The 17,494-nt window shown below is 48.9% G+C and overlaps 1 protein-coding gene and 1 long non-coding RNA gene across 3 annotated transcripts in view; one reads left to right on the top strand and one right to left on the bottom strand.

The window, feature by feature from the left end:
* Mmp24 (matrix metallopeptidase 24) overlaps nucleotides 1–17,494 on the bottom strand; it is a 43,342-nt gene that overhangs the window by 10,429 nt on the left and 15,419 nt on the right. For both annotated transcript variants that reach the window (XM_052722606.1, XM_052722607.1), the window contains exons 2-5: nucleotides 16,214–16,362; nucleotides 11,237–11,353; nucleotides 9,101–9,405; nucleotides 498–659 (exon numbers count right to left, since the gene is read on the bottom strand). In XM_052722606.1, coding sequence (XP_052578566.1) covers nucleotides 498–659; nucleotides 9,101–9,405; nucleotides 11,237–11,353; nucleotides 16,214–16,362 — 733 coding nt within the window. The remainder of the gene's footprint in view (nucleotides 1–497; nucleotides 660–9,100; nucleotides 9,406–11,236; nucleotides 11,354–16,213; nucleotides 16,363–17,494) is intronic.
* Nucleotides 1,416–5,921, top strand: LOC128100444 (uncharacterized). The gene is made up of 2 exons (XR_008214794.1): nucleotides 1,416–5,289; nucleotides 5,604–5,921. It is a non-coding gene; the product is annotated as an uncharacterized LOC128100444 (long non-coding RNA).

Genomic DNA, 17,494 nt, shown 5'->3' with positions numbered 1-17,494 from the left:
GGAGGTGGGTGGAAAAGGGTAGAAAAGAGGGAATGAGTGGGCCTCACCTCACTTTGCCCTTCCCAGTCACAGCTCGAACCCCCTCCTTCCCCAAGGTTTCCCAGTGTGCTGGGGGACCTTATAAAAGTCAACACGGAGACACAGCAGCAACGCTGGCAATGGGCAAAGGGCCCAACCCCACACCTGCCACAGCCCATGCTCACATTAACTACAGTGGCCCACACACCTGCCACAGCCCATGCTCACATTAACTACAGTGGCCCACACACCTGCCACAGCCCATGCTCACATTAACAACAGTGGCCCACACACCTGCCACAGCCCATGTTCACATTAACAACAGTAGCCCCCACATCTGACATCGTCCATGCTCACATTAACAACAGTGGCCCCCACATCTGACATCGTCCATGCTCACATTAACAACAGTGGCCCCCACACCTAACATAGCACATGCTCACATTAACAACAGTGCCCCCCCCCACCACTACACACACCGTAAATCTTCTGGATACCCTGGAGGTCATCCTGGGGAAGTTTGAAGTTGTGCGTCTCCATGTATTGGTAGAAGGGTGCCATGATGGCACTGGGGTCATTAGAGTGCTCCAGTCCCAGTGCATGGCCCAGTTCATGCACAGCCACCAGGAAGAGGTCGTTGCCTGTAGAGAGGGACATAGGAGATACCCAGGGCACCCACCACTTAGTATTTAGTCAGTCCATTACTTAGCATATCAAACACTTAGCATATCCCCTGCTCCTGCCCCTCTGTTGGACACTGGTGACATAGAGAAATCAAACATAGTCTTTGCCTAGGTACCTCTTAGTACAGAGGGGTATATGGAAAAAAATGCAAAAGCTACACAGTATCCAGGCACTGGGGTGCTTTAACAACAGATGTGTGTAAAGATTGAGAGCTTTCTTTTTTAAAGGTACCTTTGGGTCTTGCATATACCACTGAGCAATATTTTTTTTAAAAGGTTTATTTATTATGTATAGTGTTCTGCCTGCATGTATCCCTGCAGGCCATAAGAGGGCACCAGATCTCATTACAGATGGTTGTGAGCCACCATGTGGTTGCTGGGAATTGAACTCAGGATCTCTGGAAGAGCAGCTGATGCTCTTAACCTTTGAGCCATCTCTCCAGCCCCCTCTTTTAATTTTTATTAATAGGGGCCTTGAACTTGCAACTCTCCTGCCTCAGCCTCCAAGTACCTGGGACTACATGTCTGTGCTACTAAGTCCCACTGGATTGGAGGAAGATGCTCAGGGAGGACCCCCCATGGGGGAAGCGTAAGTCTTTAGTCTGAAGAATGGATTCAGGGTTAGAGAGGAAGAGGGTGGAGTAGCATTCCTGGCAGAGATACTGCTGTAAACCAGGTCCAGGGACAAGCAGTTCATTCCACTTGGCTCTAGAACAAAGCACAAAGGGAGGGCCAGGGAGAGATGAGGTCAGCCAGGCTGGCAAGCCGGGCTCTGTGATGCCCTACAAAGGAATTTGGATCAGTTTCTTGGTCATGGGTGGGGGAGCAGGGATAGCAGGAGAGGAGGTGGGGCATGATGAAGTCACCCTGGTTACCATTGGAGAAAGGATTAGAGGCAAAGGAGACCTGAGGCAGGTAGATCAGTGGGATCAGTTCAGAAGGTGGGGTGCAGGTACTGGGGTGCCGGTGGGCAGAATCAAGGAAGCTATGGCAAGACGAGAAGTAAGTCCTTGGGGTGGCTGTTGGGTAGTCATCTTCAGGAGGTCTGGTGTGTACAGGGCTCTGTGTGGGGCAGCAGGACCCTAGTTCTGGAACTACTGGCTAAAATCAAGGTTGAGGGGTCAAGAACAGGTGGGAACCTGGTGCTGAGATTGGGACCCAGGATCCTGAACACGGAACTGAGGGGCAGGGAGGTGTGGTGGTTTTGAGCACCCTGAGATGGGACAGGTCACCTTCACTTCCAGTGCCACACCCGCAAGCTTTGTGAACTCGGGCCAACACCTCAACCTCAGTGTCCTGGTTTGTGGAAAGGAAACACCAGACCTAACTCATTGGCTGGATGAGGACTGAATAGCAAACAGGTGTGAAATGTACGGCATAGCAGGAACAGTTGCTTGGTTGCTACGGCCCAAAAGACATGAGCTAGACCACACAGAGCAAGGCCCTAGCCAGAAAGGTTGGTGGGGTTTCAGCAACCAGATTCTCTTAAAGCTAGCTCCCTTCAACTTCCATTTTAAGCCTTGGGTAGGTCAAGGCCTGACTTTGTAGATATTAAGTAACCGTAGTATTGGGAAAGAAATTGGCCAAGGAGTTGGGCAGGGCATTGGATCTGGTGCTTCTCTGTGCAGTTAGGGACTCCTTCTTATATCTCTGGCATTTGTTCTCCCCTGAGATCTGCCTCTTATCTCCCAGTCTTAGGCATTTCTGCCATCTCAAAGTCTAGGGAGGCCACCAGAATTCAGAACCTTACTGCCCATTCTGGGTCGAGTATTCCTGGTAGAGCTGCCCTACCTAAGCCCATCAAGGCCCCCAGGAGAGTCAGATGAGGATGAGAGTTATCTGGCCTTTTGAGTAAGGTCTTGGGAAAAGAGAAGAATTCTACAGGCCAGACTCAGACTGACTCTCCACTGACACCAGCAGCGTCATCCATGAAGCCACCTTTGAGCGATGGAGAGGAATGGGGGATGGGCAAGATCACTGCAAGGTTGGCCAAAAGCCTGGGTTGGCCTTCTGCTGAGAAAGGCAGGCTGACAGGAGAAAGCCAGGTTGCCCCCAGCTCCTTCCTCAGGTCCTGGTCCCTCCAGCAGCAGGGAAGCGGTGAGCTCATCGTTTAGCATCACTCCAAACAAAGGTGGTGGTTGGGGCTGGCAGAAGGCAGCTCAGCTTCCTGCGGCCTGGCCTGGCTCTGCTCCTGGCCTGCTGCTCCACCTGGACAAGCTGTTCAGGGTCTCTCTCCTGACCAGGCCTCTCCTTGGGACCATCCACAGGGACCTCAGCAGGGAGCCAGGGAGCCCCTGGGTATTCTCAGCCATTGTCCTTGGCTTGTGCCCATTGTGTGAGTAGTGAAATCCCTTAAAGGAAAGAGGCCTGTGGGTTTCTTCCCAGGACCAAAAGGAAGAGAAGAGCTGAGAAGCCAGCATCCTACTACACAGAATCAGGAGAGCTTTGGGGACCAGAGGGAAGGAGAGGGGAGGGCAGCCAGACTGAGCTTGTGAGGGAACACAGAGGGATGGGGAAGGAAGTGGTCAGCTATGGAGAAGAGCCTGGTGCCTCATGGAGAGAAGGCTTTTGGGGTCTTCACTCCCCAAAGGGTGGGAGGCAGAAAGCAGATTGGCTTCTGCAGCTCTGCCATGTCCTAGCAGTGTGGCATTTTAAGAGCTCTTCTCTGCAGCCAAGAAAATAATGGCTGCCTTCCTCATAAAAACAGGGACAAGGATTAATGAGTCAAGGTAAACAAAGTGCCATACCAGGTCCTGGCCCAGGCGGATCATTACTCATTACCACTGTTGTGTTGAGCTGTGTGAGAGGACCAGCGTCCCCAATTGTGGAAGTCTCTGGGCCCTGTAGCATGACAGACTGCTTGGCTTCTCCAGTGGACCTTGCCTCTTAGGATGGACTTCTTCGTTGGGGACCCCCATCTTCCTGACTCCAGCAGCACCCCCACAAGGCATCTCTCTTCCCCTCTGCCTTCTCATCAGCGGTGTCCCCTGCACCTAGAAGACCCTCCTTCCTCTGAAGTTCACCCCGGTGCTCATCTCCCAGGAAACCAGCCTGGCTCTCCCAGCTGGCCGAGAATGCTGCCTTCTCCACTCTGCCAGCATTTTAATCTCAGGCAGCTTTAGGTGCTGGCCACTTTCCAATTTTCATTAATTACAGCCATGGGTACGTATTCCGCCCCAAGACTGAGTTTCTTGGGGGCAGTAGCCCCAGAAAGTGGCTCAAAGTTGCCCGAGTCTGACATGGCAAGGTGACAGCATCCGGGAGGGAAAGCACCAAAACTACTGTTTTCCAAGTACTGTCCCTGGACCACCTGCTGCAGACCCCGTGGGGACTGTTAAAGATGTGGCATCTCGCTTTCACATCTGGCTCTGCCGCCTTCCAACTGTGTGACTTTCTCAATACCCCCAGCAGAGGGTCATGTTGTCATTTGTAAACCGGAAGATTATAATCCCTCCCTTCCCCACCTCCCCCGTGGGGGATGAGTTAGTGAGCTAAGTGTGGAAAGGCTCTGTCCCGTGAAGCAAGGTATGGTCATGAAGGCTCTTTCTCTAGGAAGGAATACTGAGAGCTGGGTCCCCCCTGGCAGAACTGAGTGGGTATCTGCTGACTTCACTGGTTGACTCATTTGAAAAAAATGGGGACAGAGAAAGTTCAATGAAAATGGCTTTAAGGTGTGGTGGGCTAGACTGCCCCTTTGTACACTTCAGTGGAGTAGGGAATGAGAACCACATGCACAATTCAGTGGCAATCTGGAGAGGGGTGTGTGTGTGTGTGTGTGTGTGTGTGTGTGTGTGTGTGTGTGTGTGTGTGGTGTGTGTTGTATGCATGTGTGCAGGCATGCTTACCTATGGGGGCATGCCTGTAGAAGAATTCTATTGCTCTCTACACTTTCATGTATTTACTTGAAACAGTGTCTCTCAGTAAACCCAGTGTTTGCTGTTTTGGTTAGACCAGCTAGCCAGGGAGCCCATAGTATCTGCATAATTCTGTCCCCGGTTTGGGGTTACAGACACACATTGCTACAGCTGGCTTTTATGTGGGTGTTAGGCCTCAAAACTGAGGTCCTCATGCTCGCACAGGAGCGCTTCTCCCACTGAGCCACCCCGGACAGGGTCTCTGGATCTCCAGCTGGTCTGGAACTTACTGCGTAGCCCAGGCTGGCTTCAGAACTACAACAGTCTTCCTGCCGCCTCATTCTCGTGAGTGCTGGAATTACAGGTGTGAGTCTCGGAAATCTTTTAAACCCGGGGGCAGTGAGGACTGTGATTCAGGAGGTTTGCGTCCAGATGTAGACTACACTGTTTCCTTCCTTCCTTCCCTCCTTCCTTCCTTCCTTCCTTCCTTCCTTCCTTCCTTCCTTCCTTCCTTCCTTCTTCCTTCCTTCCTTCCTTCCTTCCTTCCTTCCTTCCTTCCTTTCTTCCTTTCTATTTTTAAACAGGACAGCTTGAATCATACGTGTTTCTGATGTAGTGAACAGAACATATCAATACTACCAAGGAAAGATCCTGTCCAAAAGTGAACCTACGCCTCATCAGGCTTGCTTTGTTCTGCAATACTCAGGAATCATGAGGAGAGAGACAGGTGAAAGGTGAACTTGAGTCTTATCAAGTCAAATGACTACACTTAAGACGATGTCTTCCATGCAAGACAGGGAAATGTGGGGGTGGGCTATATTTTAAATTACAAGACTTTAAAAGAGCCATGTGTGATGTGGATCTTGTTTGGATCCTGATGCAAGCCAACAACTGTAAAAGACACTTTGAGGTAATTGGGGACACTGCCACTGGGTATTAGATTGTGAGTGTGTGTGTGTGTGTTTGTGTGTGTGCCTACAAGAGTGTGTGGGTATGTGGAGGCCAGAAGCCAACCTTGGGCATTGTTGCATCTTGTGTTTTGAGACAGGGTCTCTCCTTGGACCTGGAGCTTCCTGACTAGGCTAGGCTGCTTTGCCAGCAAGTCCCAGGCATCCCCCTGTCTCTGCCTCTCCAGTGCTGGGATTACAAGCGATTGACACCCTACCTGGCTTTTTTGTATGAGTTCTGGGAATCAAACTCAGGCCTTCAAGCTTACATGACAAGCACTTTACCAATGCTCTGGCATTAGATTTTAAGAAGTTGTTAACTTTGTTGAGTTTGATACTGATTTTGTGGTTATATTAAAATTCCATCTTTGTTAGAGTAGCAAACTAAAGTAGCCATATATAAAATGATATTATACCTGGGTCTTTCTTTCTTTAAAATACATCAGCCATGGGGCTGGAAAGATAGCTGGGTGGTTAAGAGCACTTGTTGCTCTTGTAAAGGACCAGGGTTCATTTGCAAGCACCCACATGGCAGCCCACAACCATCTGTAACTCCAGTTCCAGAAGATCTGACAACCTCTTCTGGTCCCCAGGGCACTGCTTGTGGTGCACTTGGATGTAGACAAAACACATACACATAAAATAAAGACAAAACAAAAAACCTCAGTCCCCAAATAAACGTGGAAGGGGTAGGCACAGTACGGACATTAGTGTTGATCACTGAAGCCCTCCTCAGTCTCCCTCCTTCAGAGAGTTTGAAATAATTCCATAAAGAAAGTCAACGATCAGACCGAAGTTCCCAGGAGAGTCTCCTCCCTCCTTCACTGAGTCTGTGTGGGAATCAAATGTCACATTATCCAGGTGCTCACTAAATTGCAGATCCTTTCCCCTCACTGAAGCCTGTCTTGGGGCAGTGCTCACAGCTGACCCCCCCATCAGCCAGAGATCTATGGCTGGGCTTCTAAGTGGTACCTGGTTCATCTCTGTTTTTACAGAGCAATGTCCTGACTCCTGTAAAGAGAAGACATTAACTCTCTTGGAATTTCTGTCAGAGCTGGAGGTTGTTCATTAAAGATAGGATGATCAGGCAGGAGAATATAACAATGGTGTCCATTCACAGACTCTAGGTCCTTCCCACATGCCACACACACCAGTTCTTGGGACTGGAGGCTGAGCCTAGCAAGCTCCTCAAAAGCAAGGAGTGGGCATGACTGTGGAGACCCTGGAGTTTGGCAGAAAGCGAGGCAGAGGCGTTTCTTCCTAGCACCTCCATAGGAAAATAACCCTTTGAAAATTCAGTTGAGTTTACCAGAACTAAAACTAAAACCCTTGAGCTGGTGATGCCTGGCACACAGCAGGGCCTGAAAATGATAGATTTTTTTCCCCTGACGCCTTATCAGTCGTGTCAGTCAGTCGTTTGTTGACACCACTCCAAAAATAAGAATAAGATAAAGCATGGGTATACAGAGGGCCAGGGAAGTTATCTAGGACATAGGAGAGATGACGCCTAGCCAGAGGAAATGGAGCTTCACAGGAAACAGCAGAAATCGGAAGAGGGAAGAGAACAAAGAAGCTGAACAGTCTCATAACACCCTGGGCAGCACCTTGGCCAAACCAGCTCCTGGACCAGTGCTGGACAGATGCTGGGAGAGGTGAACCCCGATTCACACAGTGGTCTGGAGTGTCCTCAGGGGAGCAGCCCACCTACGGACACCAGACATGGCTTCTGAGGGAGGAGCCGCAAACAGCCTGCCACACCCATAAACTGCACCAAGGCAAGAACAGGTGTCCTCTGTTTCCCAATCTTGATCCAGATTAAGGATCAGGATCTCCAGGGACAGCAATCCATGTTTCTGAAAAGACCCTTGGTAGTTCTCATGATCAGGCTGAGTAGAGAAACTTCAAGGACAGAGATGTTCCTCAAGACTGGGCTCTGCATTCTTAAGTTTCTAGGTGATTCTCATCGTTTGAGATCCACAGAAGCTCAGCATGGTGGCTGAGGGTGTGGAATCCAGGGTTATAATATCCACATTCAAAGCCTTGTATAACTGCTCCCTAACTCTGGGGCCTTGAATAGAATAATGTTTCTCTATGCTTTTGTTTGACTCGCTGTGAAATGGGGATGATAATACCTACTTACGTGCTGTGTGGGAGGCACTTGATAAGGACCTCGGGACCTTAACGTCCATTCGTTACTATCTGCCATAATCTGAAGGCTGAATCTCCTGCCTCTCCGTCCCTTTGACTCCTGTTGCATTTTCATGGCACCTGAGCTGCAGCCTCCAGCAGGGTCTGCCTTACGGCAGGGCTCCTTATTTAGAGCCCTGACTCTGGGTTTCGGCAGGCAGACTCTGCCTGTGCCCTTAATTAAATAGTCACATACCCCTTGGTGATTGCAGGACTCTGTACCGTGTCACACCTACATTGGAAGAGACCTTAGAGATTACTTACTCGGTCGCCCTTGTGTGCACTTCCTGTAGGCTAGGAGTACAGGCATGTACCACCACTCCTTGCTTATGCTGGGGATTGAACCCAGGGCTTTATGAATGCTAGGCAGAGACTCTACCAATTGAGCTACATCCTTAGCCCTTTCATAGCTCCTGTTGAACTAGGGTTTGAGCTCCAGCACTGCCACCTACCATTGAGCCCTGAGCTCTTCATCTTAAAAATGGACCTAACAGTTGGCACGATGGCTCAGTGGATAAAGACAGTTGCTACCAAGCCCAATGACCCACGTTCGAGCCCTTGGACCTACCTGGTGGAAGGGGTGAAAGGACTCCCATAAGTTGTCCTCCGAACTCTCCATATACACACTCACCCCACAAATAATAACTAAAGAATGTGATAAATAGATTATTGGGCCAGTGAGAAGGCTCAAGGCAGAGAAGTACCTGCCACCAGACATGACCCCCGGAGTCTGATTCCCAAGACCTACACAATGGAAGGAGAAAACTGACCTCCCCAAGTTGTCTTCTGACCTCTACATGAGAGCTGTGGCATGTGCACACCAACACAACATACACTCATACAAATCAATGAATGTAATACAAAAAATTTAAATGGGCACAACACTGTGTCCATTGCCATTTGCTAAGCAAGTGTCTTCGTTCATATGGATGAACTCTGTAATGACGAGTGGCCATCACTGCCCGATACTGACCGCTGCTCTGCGAATATCCGCAGAATCGGTGGTGCAGGGCAAGTTATCTGAGGATGCTAGAAAGGCTAGGCCACGGCTTAGAGTGACTTTGGGACCAGAACCCAACAGAGCTCAAGTTCTATTTTAAAGCCTTCTAACCTGTTTCTTCAGCCTCTGGCACATCATTTTCTTATTCATGGTGCAATCCTGCCTCAGCCCAATTACACCAACTTCTAGGTGGTCTCACCCATCTTTATGGCCCTGGTCCTGGTGGATCAAGTGTTGAATATTAACAGAGACCACAGTTCTCACTCTTTTGAGTCCTTAGTTCTTAGACAAGAAGCTCTGGAAAGTAGGTCTCTCATCAATGGTGTCTCCAAATGCATCCTTGGCACATCTTTCCCTGATAATTGAACAGCCCAGCACTGACTCCCCCACGCCATCCTCTCTTGTCCTTACCATCATGGTTGGCATTTCCTAGTGTCCAGGGCTCATCTGAATCAAAGTGAGTGTCTCCTCCAATCCCTGGGCCAGGAAAGTAGGCATGGGCGAGGAAGCCCCCTTCCCCATCAAATGGGGAGCTGTCACCATGGAAGCCAGAGGCAAAGAAGATCATGATGTCTGCCTCCTTCCGATCACTTTTGATCTCATGGTATGGCACCTCTTCAAAAGTCAGAGGGGTCACCTTCTGCCACACATCGAAAGCCTGACGAATAGCTTTCCGCGTGTCCAGCTCACCCACCTTTGGGGTATAGTTGTGAATGCTGGTGAGAGAGAGAAGGATCATTGGAAAAGAGTACAAAATCAGAGACCAGTGGGGCTGAAAGGGATGTCAGAGCCAGTATGGTCCAGTGGCCTTCACATTTTGAGTCCTAGAATTCTATTGAGAGGCCTGGGGTGGGGGGCGCTGAAGAATAGGCTGACTAGGAAGCTCATCACCCCCTCCCCCCATCACAATAGCTTGTTTTCATCAGAGTTTTATTCCTGACAAGGCTTGTGTTGCATAAGGGATTCCATCCAATGTGTAATAGAAAACTGATAGGTAGACTCCTTTAAATTTAGCTCTTTCTCTCCCAACACAGAAAATACATACATTTGTAAAAGTCACAGATATACTCCAATAGTACAGAGGCATCACAGTGGAAAAGAACTAGTCATTGCTGGGTTATCAGCAGCTGGTGTAGGGCAGCACATGACTTCATCCAACGCCTGACTTAGTTCTTTACGGTAACTGTATCTGGTGCACGGTTTTCCACAATGGAACACTACTACTTATGCGTGCTCTGTCCCAAGAAGGCCTGGGGCATGGATCATCTTACCCATTCCACGGGAAGGGAGCAGAGGTCTAGGAGGGTGGGTAATGGGAGGTAAGGTCAGAGTTGGGTTAGAAACTTTTCCCCTTCCTCTTGATCCATTCCTCGTCTTTGGAAGACCCGAGTCTTCTAACCTAGATTCCTCTTAAGTTTCCTTCTCTTTTTGAAAAAAAAAAAAAAAATCCTGTTCTGATACCTACATCTTGTCAGTAAGGAACGCCCTTACTTTAACCCTGTAATCTCTGCCTCAGTTTCTTTTACTGTACCCCAGGAACCGATCTGAGACAGAGTCAGAGTTCTGAGAGGTGCCAAGCAGAGCCCTTTCCTAGCCTGGTCCTTGCCCAAGTCTCTGTGAACCCTGGTGTCTGGCCCTGCTGTGCTGGGTTCATTATCCTTGTCTCAGCCACTGTGGGGCTTTGAGACGGCTTTGGTCTGCCCTGACTTTCCCAGGCACGGAATGACTGTTGTGACCCATGTCTTCATTCCTTACTCTCCTTAAGAAACAGCAGGCCGGGCGGTGGTGGCGCACGCCTTTAATCCCAGCACTCGGGAGGCAGAGCCAGGCGGATCTCTGTGAGTTCGAGGCCAGCCTGGGCTACCAAGTGAGTTCCAGGAAAGGCGCAAAGCTACACAGAGAAACCCTGTCTCGAAAAACCAAAAAAAAAAAAAAAGAAACAGCAGAGGCCGGGCGGTGGTGGCGCACGCCTTTAATCCCAGCACTCGGAAGGCAGAGCCAGGCGGATCTCTGTGAGCTCGAGGCCAGCCTGGTCTACAGAGCGAGTTCCAGGAAAGGCGCAAAACTACATAGAGAAACTCTGTCTCGAAAACAAAAACAAACAAACAAAAAAAAGACAAGAAACAGCAGAGACTCCGCATTGGGCATCTTGGGTGAAGTCTGTCAGGATGAAATTGGGAATCCTGCAGAGGCAGGGAAGTTTTAAGTATGAACAGTGAGCTCTGCCTTGGGTCTTTATACAGCAGAATCCTACTAAACAATTCATACCCCGTGTTCAGTAACTAAAAACTGTAGGTGTCTAGACGGAACACAACTAATTCCCAAAGGACCAGGCAAACCAGGAAACCTGAAGCCAGAGTCACCTGTGGAGGCCACAAGGAAGAAAGGGTCACAGGCTCTCAGCCTCTGGTCCTGATGTCCACAGGCCTGGCCTTTGTCCTGACCACACCCCACCCCCAGACACACCTACCACGTGAACCTCAGAGACTTGGGCAGGAAAAACAGGGTGAGCATGGGGGTCAAACCGGGGGAGGAAGCAAGGGGCACCTGTAGGTGATGTGCTTCTGCCTCCACTTCTGTCCAGTCAGGGCATAGCGCTTATTTCTCCGCCTCCTGCTCAAGTGGGGATGATCGGGGACGCCGCATCGGGGTTTCTTCATCCACCTGGGCAGAGAGAAGGCACACACACACACACACACATACACACACACACACACACACACACACACACACATTATGGTCACTGAACACTCTAGGAGGACGTTGCCCAGTCCACAACTCCAGTCTGAATGGCAGTGCACATAAGGCATTCATTTGATAGACTGACCGATTCATTAATTCATTCACTCCCAAGGGGAAACACTTGAGTTTAAGAAACACTTAAGACCCTGGAGTCAAGAGACACTTGTATGTTCTGGTTCTACCAAGGGAGGACCCCAGGCCAGGGATGAAGTCAACATGAACCCCAGTTTCCTCATCAGCATCATAACTGCAATAAAATTCTAACCCCCAGCTCAGTCTGCGGTGCTCCACATGGTCTAGCCTCTGCCCACGTGTCCAGCAGCTTGTTACCCTTCTCCTGTCAGCCAGCCACAGTGGTGTCGCACTGCTTGCTGACTGTGGTCACCATTCCTGCTCTAGAGTCTTTGCAGTGGAGGTCTGCTTTGCTTGCAGTCCTCTGTCTACAGGCGTTTGTTCCTTTACTTCATTTAGGTCTCTGCCCTTCCGAGAGAGCGTCCCTGATGAACTGCTACACATCTACAACAAGGCGATCCCAATACGACTTAACTTGTTTAACGTTTCCTTCTAGCGGTTCTCCCTCCTGGGAATGTGTACATCTGCTTTCTTGTAGACTCTTTGCTTTTCTCACCAGATTCTGAGCTGCATGAGGATAGGAGAGTTGCCTGTCTCCCTAGCGCTGGCACAGTGCCTCACATAGAAGGGGGTCGATAGTGATTTCTTAACCAACGATGGACTGACTGAGTGAGTGAATGAGAACTCTTCGACACTACCGCAGAAGAGCATGAGAGACAGGAAATGTCCTCGTGCTACAGGTGTTTAAGAAGTGGCTCGACACCCAGGTGCTCTGTAAAAACAGGTCTTGAGAGGCTGAGGCAGGAGGAACAAAAGTTGCAGGCCAGCCTAGTCTACACAGTGAGACCCTGACTCAAAAGAAAAGACGTCTCTGAGCAGATGTAGGATGTAATTTTCTGTAGCACTTGTTACATTGTATTGTGGTTTTAGATATTACTTTGTTGCTTCTAACAATGGCAGATTCTTTGAGGACAGGAAACATGTTACATTTGTCATTGTGCCCCAAAGTTAGTCTAGTGTTTGGGACTTAGTCAGTCTTGATAAACTTGTTGGTTATCAGGTAAAGGCACAGGGAACAAGCCTGGGACGTCACTGGGGATTTAAGATGGGCCCAGGTAGGAGATTTAAAAAGCCACAACTGACTAGGGCCAGACAGACCATCCTGCAGTTTATGTTCTACACCGGCCCAACAACTGACCCACTGAACTTGGCATCGCTGGAAGGGAGAATGTCTGACCTCATTCACAGCTGTTAAAAGCAGTTGCCATTGGCAATGGAGAAAAGACGGAAGGCTGTTTTAACCACATATGAAAAGCCCCTAGGGGGAACGAACTAGGTCTTACTCATCTTGGTGTGCCCCACTCACTCAGAGAGTGACCTACACTCATGGCAGTCGTGAATCTCCATGACAGCAGCAGCACACATCTGTGTAAACATCTGCAGTGCCCGCACATTCGTGTGCTCTTACAATTCTTTGATTTGAGATTGAGCTTGCTAGGTAGCCCAGGCTAGCTTCAAATTCACGATCCTTCTGCCCCCATCTCTTATGTGTTAGGATTATAAGCAGATACAACTCCACCTGGATCGCTTTTAGAATTTTTATTTTAAAGGTTTTTAATTATTTCTTTATTATTTCTGCGTGTACACGATGTGTTTGGGAGTGCTGTATGCAATGGCATGCATGGAGCCCAGAGGATGCACATGGAATCGGCCCTCTTCTACCTTGACATGGGTTCTAGGGATCAGACTCAGGTTGTCAGGATTGCGTGGCCAAATCAGGTTGTTTGGAAAGCAGAAGTCAGGGAGGCAGGCCCACCGCTGCACTGACTGGGAGGCCTGTCAATGCAGTGTAGTGAAGGAAGCCCGGGCTCATTTCCCCCTCTCAACACTTAGTACAAAGTTGAATTGGAGGAGCTATGTGGCTGGATGAATGAGTGAAGGAATAAATGTGTGACATTTTCCAAGGTAAACACTCAAAAATAGTACTTAAAATTGCGAATCAAACTTCCTTTTACTAACACACCCTGCACAGAGAAGCAAGAGCCACCCCTGATACTGCAAGGCTGAGTAATATCTGAGAGCCCTACGTCAGAAAATGGGCCCAGTGAAAGGCAGCGATTGCCCAAAGGCACAGAGCTAAGGTGGAGCCCTCTGAATTCTACCCACCCCGCTCCCATCTTGGACTAAGTGTGAACAGCTTTTTCCTTCTGTGTGTCCAGATTACTGTTCCCGTCTTCCTAAAAGAGGTGCGGGAGAACTGTGGGTAGGCAGTGCTGCCTCTTTCCTCAGTTCATTCCCTTTGTCTCCTCTTTTCCCATCCACCTGCTGGGGTTTGAACCCTGTCCAGCAGGCCTGGGGCTTTCTGGAACAGAGGAACATCCAAGGCCAGGTGGTGCCTCAGCAGAGACACCAGTGCTCCTGGCCCAGGATGCACTACTATGAAGCCTGTACAAATGCCTCAAAATAACACTGTCCTGGGAAGGAGGCTAGGACCGATAAGCCACTCACCCATAAGGCCAGGGACCAAGGATTCTGCTCACAGCCTCCTAGGAGCCTTCGGATGTACTGTCTCTGAATTTCACAGTAAGAGACGGAAGGACCAGGAAATGTTTGGATAGAATCACGGATCGCCAAGTTTTAAGTTTTGCAGCTTGGAATAATGGACTCAAGAACTTGATAGTCAAGCTCAGCACTCCAAGTCTCCCAGAGATGATTCCATCCCAGAGTAACTTGTCTGAGGGATGAACTGCTTCTTGAGCCACCATTGTGTGCATTTCCCATCCTGCCTTCTGCCAGTTCTCCGGTGTCCTCAACCAGCCCTGCCATCTGCTGCCGCCCTCACGTGGGCTCCATCTCCCCCTTTAGAAACTCATTTCTGCTCTTTCTCTGCCTTCCTGGCCTGAATGCCTCTCCCGAAACAGTTCCAATGGCTTTGTGGAGATTTTCTTTTTAGTTCAAAATTTTTTTTACTTATTTACATTTATTATTATTATTAGTGTGTATATGCCCACACACAAGGTCAGAAAACAACTTTTAGGAGATGGTTCTCTTCTTTCAGTGTGGGATCTAGGGATTGAACTGAGGTCATTAGGTTGTGTGGCAAGCATTTTTACCTGCTGGGCTCATCTTACCAGCCTATGGTTATTTCTAAAACAACAACAACAACAACAAAAAACAGCTAGGCATAATGGCCAGATACCTTTAATCCCAGTACTTGGGAGGCAGAAGAATCTCTTTGAGTTCAAGGCCAACCTGGTCTAAATCCTGAGTTCCAGGACAGCCAGGACTATGTAGAGAGATCCTGTCTTAAACAAAGCAAAACCAAACCAAAACATAATCAAGCTAGACTCATCTTTTAACATTTCTATTTATTTCTATTTTAAATATTTGTTTTATTTTTGATGGGTATGTATATGCCTGAGTGTATGTTTGTGCAGCAGGTGCATGCAGGAGACCTCAGAAGTCAGCAGAAGGTATCAGACCCTGGAACTGGGGTCACAGGAAGTTGTGAGCCACCATGTGGGTGTCAGGAATTGAACCTGGGTCTTATGCAAAAGCAATATGAGGTCCTAAATGCCGAGCCATTTCTCCAGCCCCCTACTTGTGTGTGTGTGTGTCTGTCTGTCTGTCTGCACACATGCATGCAGAATATCGTAGAGCTGGTCCTCTCCTCCCACCTTTACATGGGTTCTGGGGACCTAACACATGGCTGGTGCAACACGCTCCTTTACCCAGTGAGCCACTTCACTGGCCCAACTTTCTCCCATGAGAAACAAATAAAAACATGTCCTTTTCTGGCCACCGCCCAGTTCTTCCCCTTCCCTTTGTCCTCAGGCTTCTCAAACATCTTCCCACCACTTGCCATCTCAGCTGCTCATGTCTCCTCCCCTCATCCCCTCTGTCTGTGTTCCCACCATCCCCCTGAGCTTGGCCACAACCTCTTGATTCCTAAGCCCAGCAAAGCCTTTCAGCCACCTTTCTGTTTGAACACTCAGCAGCTAGCCCAGCTGGCCACACCCCCTCCCTTCCCCCTCTCTGGCCACTCCTTCTAGGCTGGCTTTGGGACCCTCTCCTCTCTATCCTCTTTTCGATGTCCCTCTTCTCATGGCTGGATTTATGTTCCTGCCTCCTCAGCATCTCCCTGGGGTTGGTGTGTTTCTGAGCCCTAGGATGGCGTGGCCAGATGACTGTGTTTTTCACAAAACAGCTGAGTAGGAGGCTGGGGCTAAGCACAGTGCCTGGCACATGCGGGCACCCAGCAGGTGTTTGGTAGATGGGGAAAGTGGGACAAGAACTGCCAGCCTGCAATTGCTCCACAGTTCTCTGCATCCAGTGAGCCATGCACACACATCTTAGGGCACCCCATAGGGTGCCAGAGAGAGCTCTTAGTTACTGGGGCCTGATAAGACTAGAGAGACCTTCTATAACCCACTCCCTCACTGTACTGACAAGGAAACTGAGGCCCAGAAGGGTTAAGTGACTTGTCTCCAGTCACACAGCATAAAGTTAATAGCAGAGATATGGGGGGTGGGATGGGGGTGAAGAATGAACCAGAGCTGGACCCATGAAAGGGCACTCTTTGGTATTATCTCCCAAGGAGGCATTAAAATATAGAAATCTAGGGAGGGAGGATGGGCATAGTATGACCACGACAGATGTGAACAGAGAGTTCAGAGAATTCAAAGGCACAATGTCCTATGCGAATCTTACTCGATTGTTGTCTGATCCAACACACCGGTGACTGGGATTCCGTAAAACTGCTGCATCGTGGACACTGCTGACTGCAGGGCCTTCCCGGAATGCAACGCAGATGCCCGTGACTCATAGGGAAGTAGATAGCCATAGGATTTTAACCAATTCTAAAAGACATGTGAAAGAAAACGGTGCATTAGGCTGGAGGAGGCTCCGTTCCACATGGCGGAGATTTAAACTGGGGATCATTTTACCCAAAGTACATATGGACCCACACTCTGACTGACTCCTCCACTTCACCCTGCAGATGTGGTCACGTTAACCTCCAGAATACGTACCTCTGATTGGCTCACTCCCCCACGGTCACCCTCTCATTGGCTGTCCACTCCAGAATGACGCTAACTTTGTATTCAGAGCTCTTCCCTGCCCTTTCTATTCACGACTTTGGTGCTTCCTACTGACACGAGCCCAACATGCAAGAGCACAGGGACAGCTAACTCACTGAGGTAGGACAGCCCGTGGATACCTTCCCTCCTAAAACACGCTGTGCCTGGAGTCAATCTGACAGAGCTTCACACTGCACCATATCTGTTAGCAGGAGAATACATATAGTCTTCATTGCTAAACCATCTCGCTGCAAAGCAATCCATTATAAACAATTATAAATAAGCAAAGAAACATATTCCATATATATATATAAATAATAAATGCATAGAAAAATCTATTATGTAAGAGAATTTCTTGCCTTTCAGAAATACACATTTGAAGGCTTACATAAGAATGTGTGGTATCTGCCACTGGTGCTTAATGGGCTCCAAAATAAATGCATAAATATATTTTGAGAGAGAGAAAGATAGCTAGATGAAGGAACTGCAGTCACATGCTAACAGTTGAAGATTCAGGTGAAGGGCTGTCAGTTCTTTGTCCTGGTCCTGTCAATTTCCTGAAAGGCTTAGTTGATGTCAACAGTGTGTGCGTGTGCATATGCATGTGTCTGCGTGTGTGTGTGTGTGTGTGTGTGTGTGTATGTGTGTGCATGCACACATGTGCGGAGGATTGAACCCAGACTTCTTATATTCATCTACAGCCTCAGCTCCCTCCAAAATTAAACAACAGCAACAATAAAAACCAACCTAGCTTAATATCTCTTGGTTAGAGAGTACCATGGAGGACTTCTTTTGTGCTTTTCCGCTTTCCAAGTTTTTGTTTTTAATGGAATCATTTTCTAAAAAGGGAAAAAAATGGCTGAGGATGTGACTCAGTAGTTGGGCTCTTGACTAGTGGGCACAAAGGCCCTGA

Source organism: Peromyscus californicus, unplaced genomic scaffold, assembly GCF_007827085.1.
Source record: "Peromyscus californicus insignis strain IS unplaced genomic scaffold, ASM782708v3 Scaffold_7__1_contigs__length_154581171, whole genome shotgun sequence".
Lineage (NCBI taxonomy): Eukaryota > Metazoa > Chordata > Mammalia > Rodentia > Cricetidae > Peromyscus > Peromyscus californicus.
This window is presented reverse-complemented; position numbering and strand designations above follow the sequence as displayed.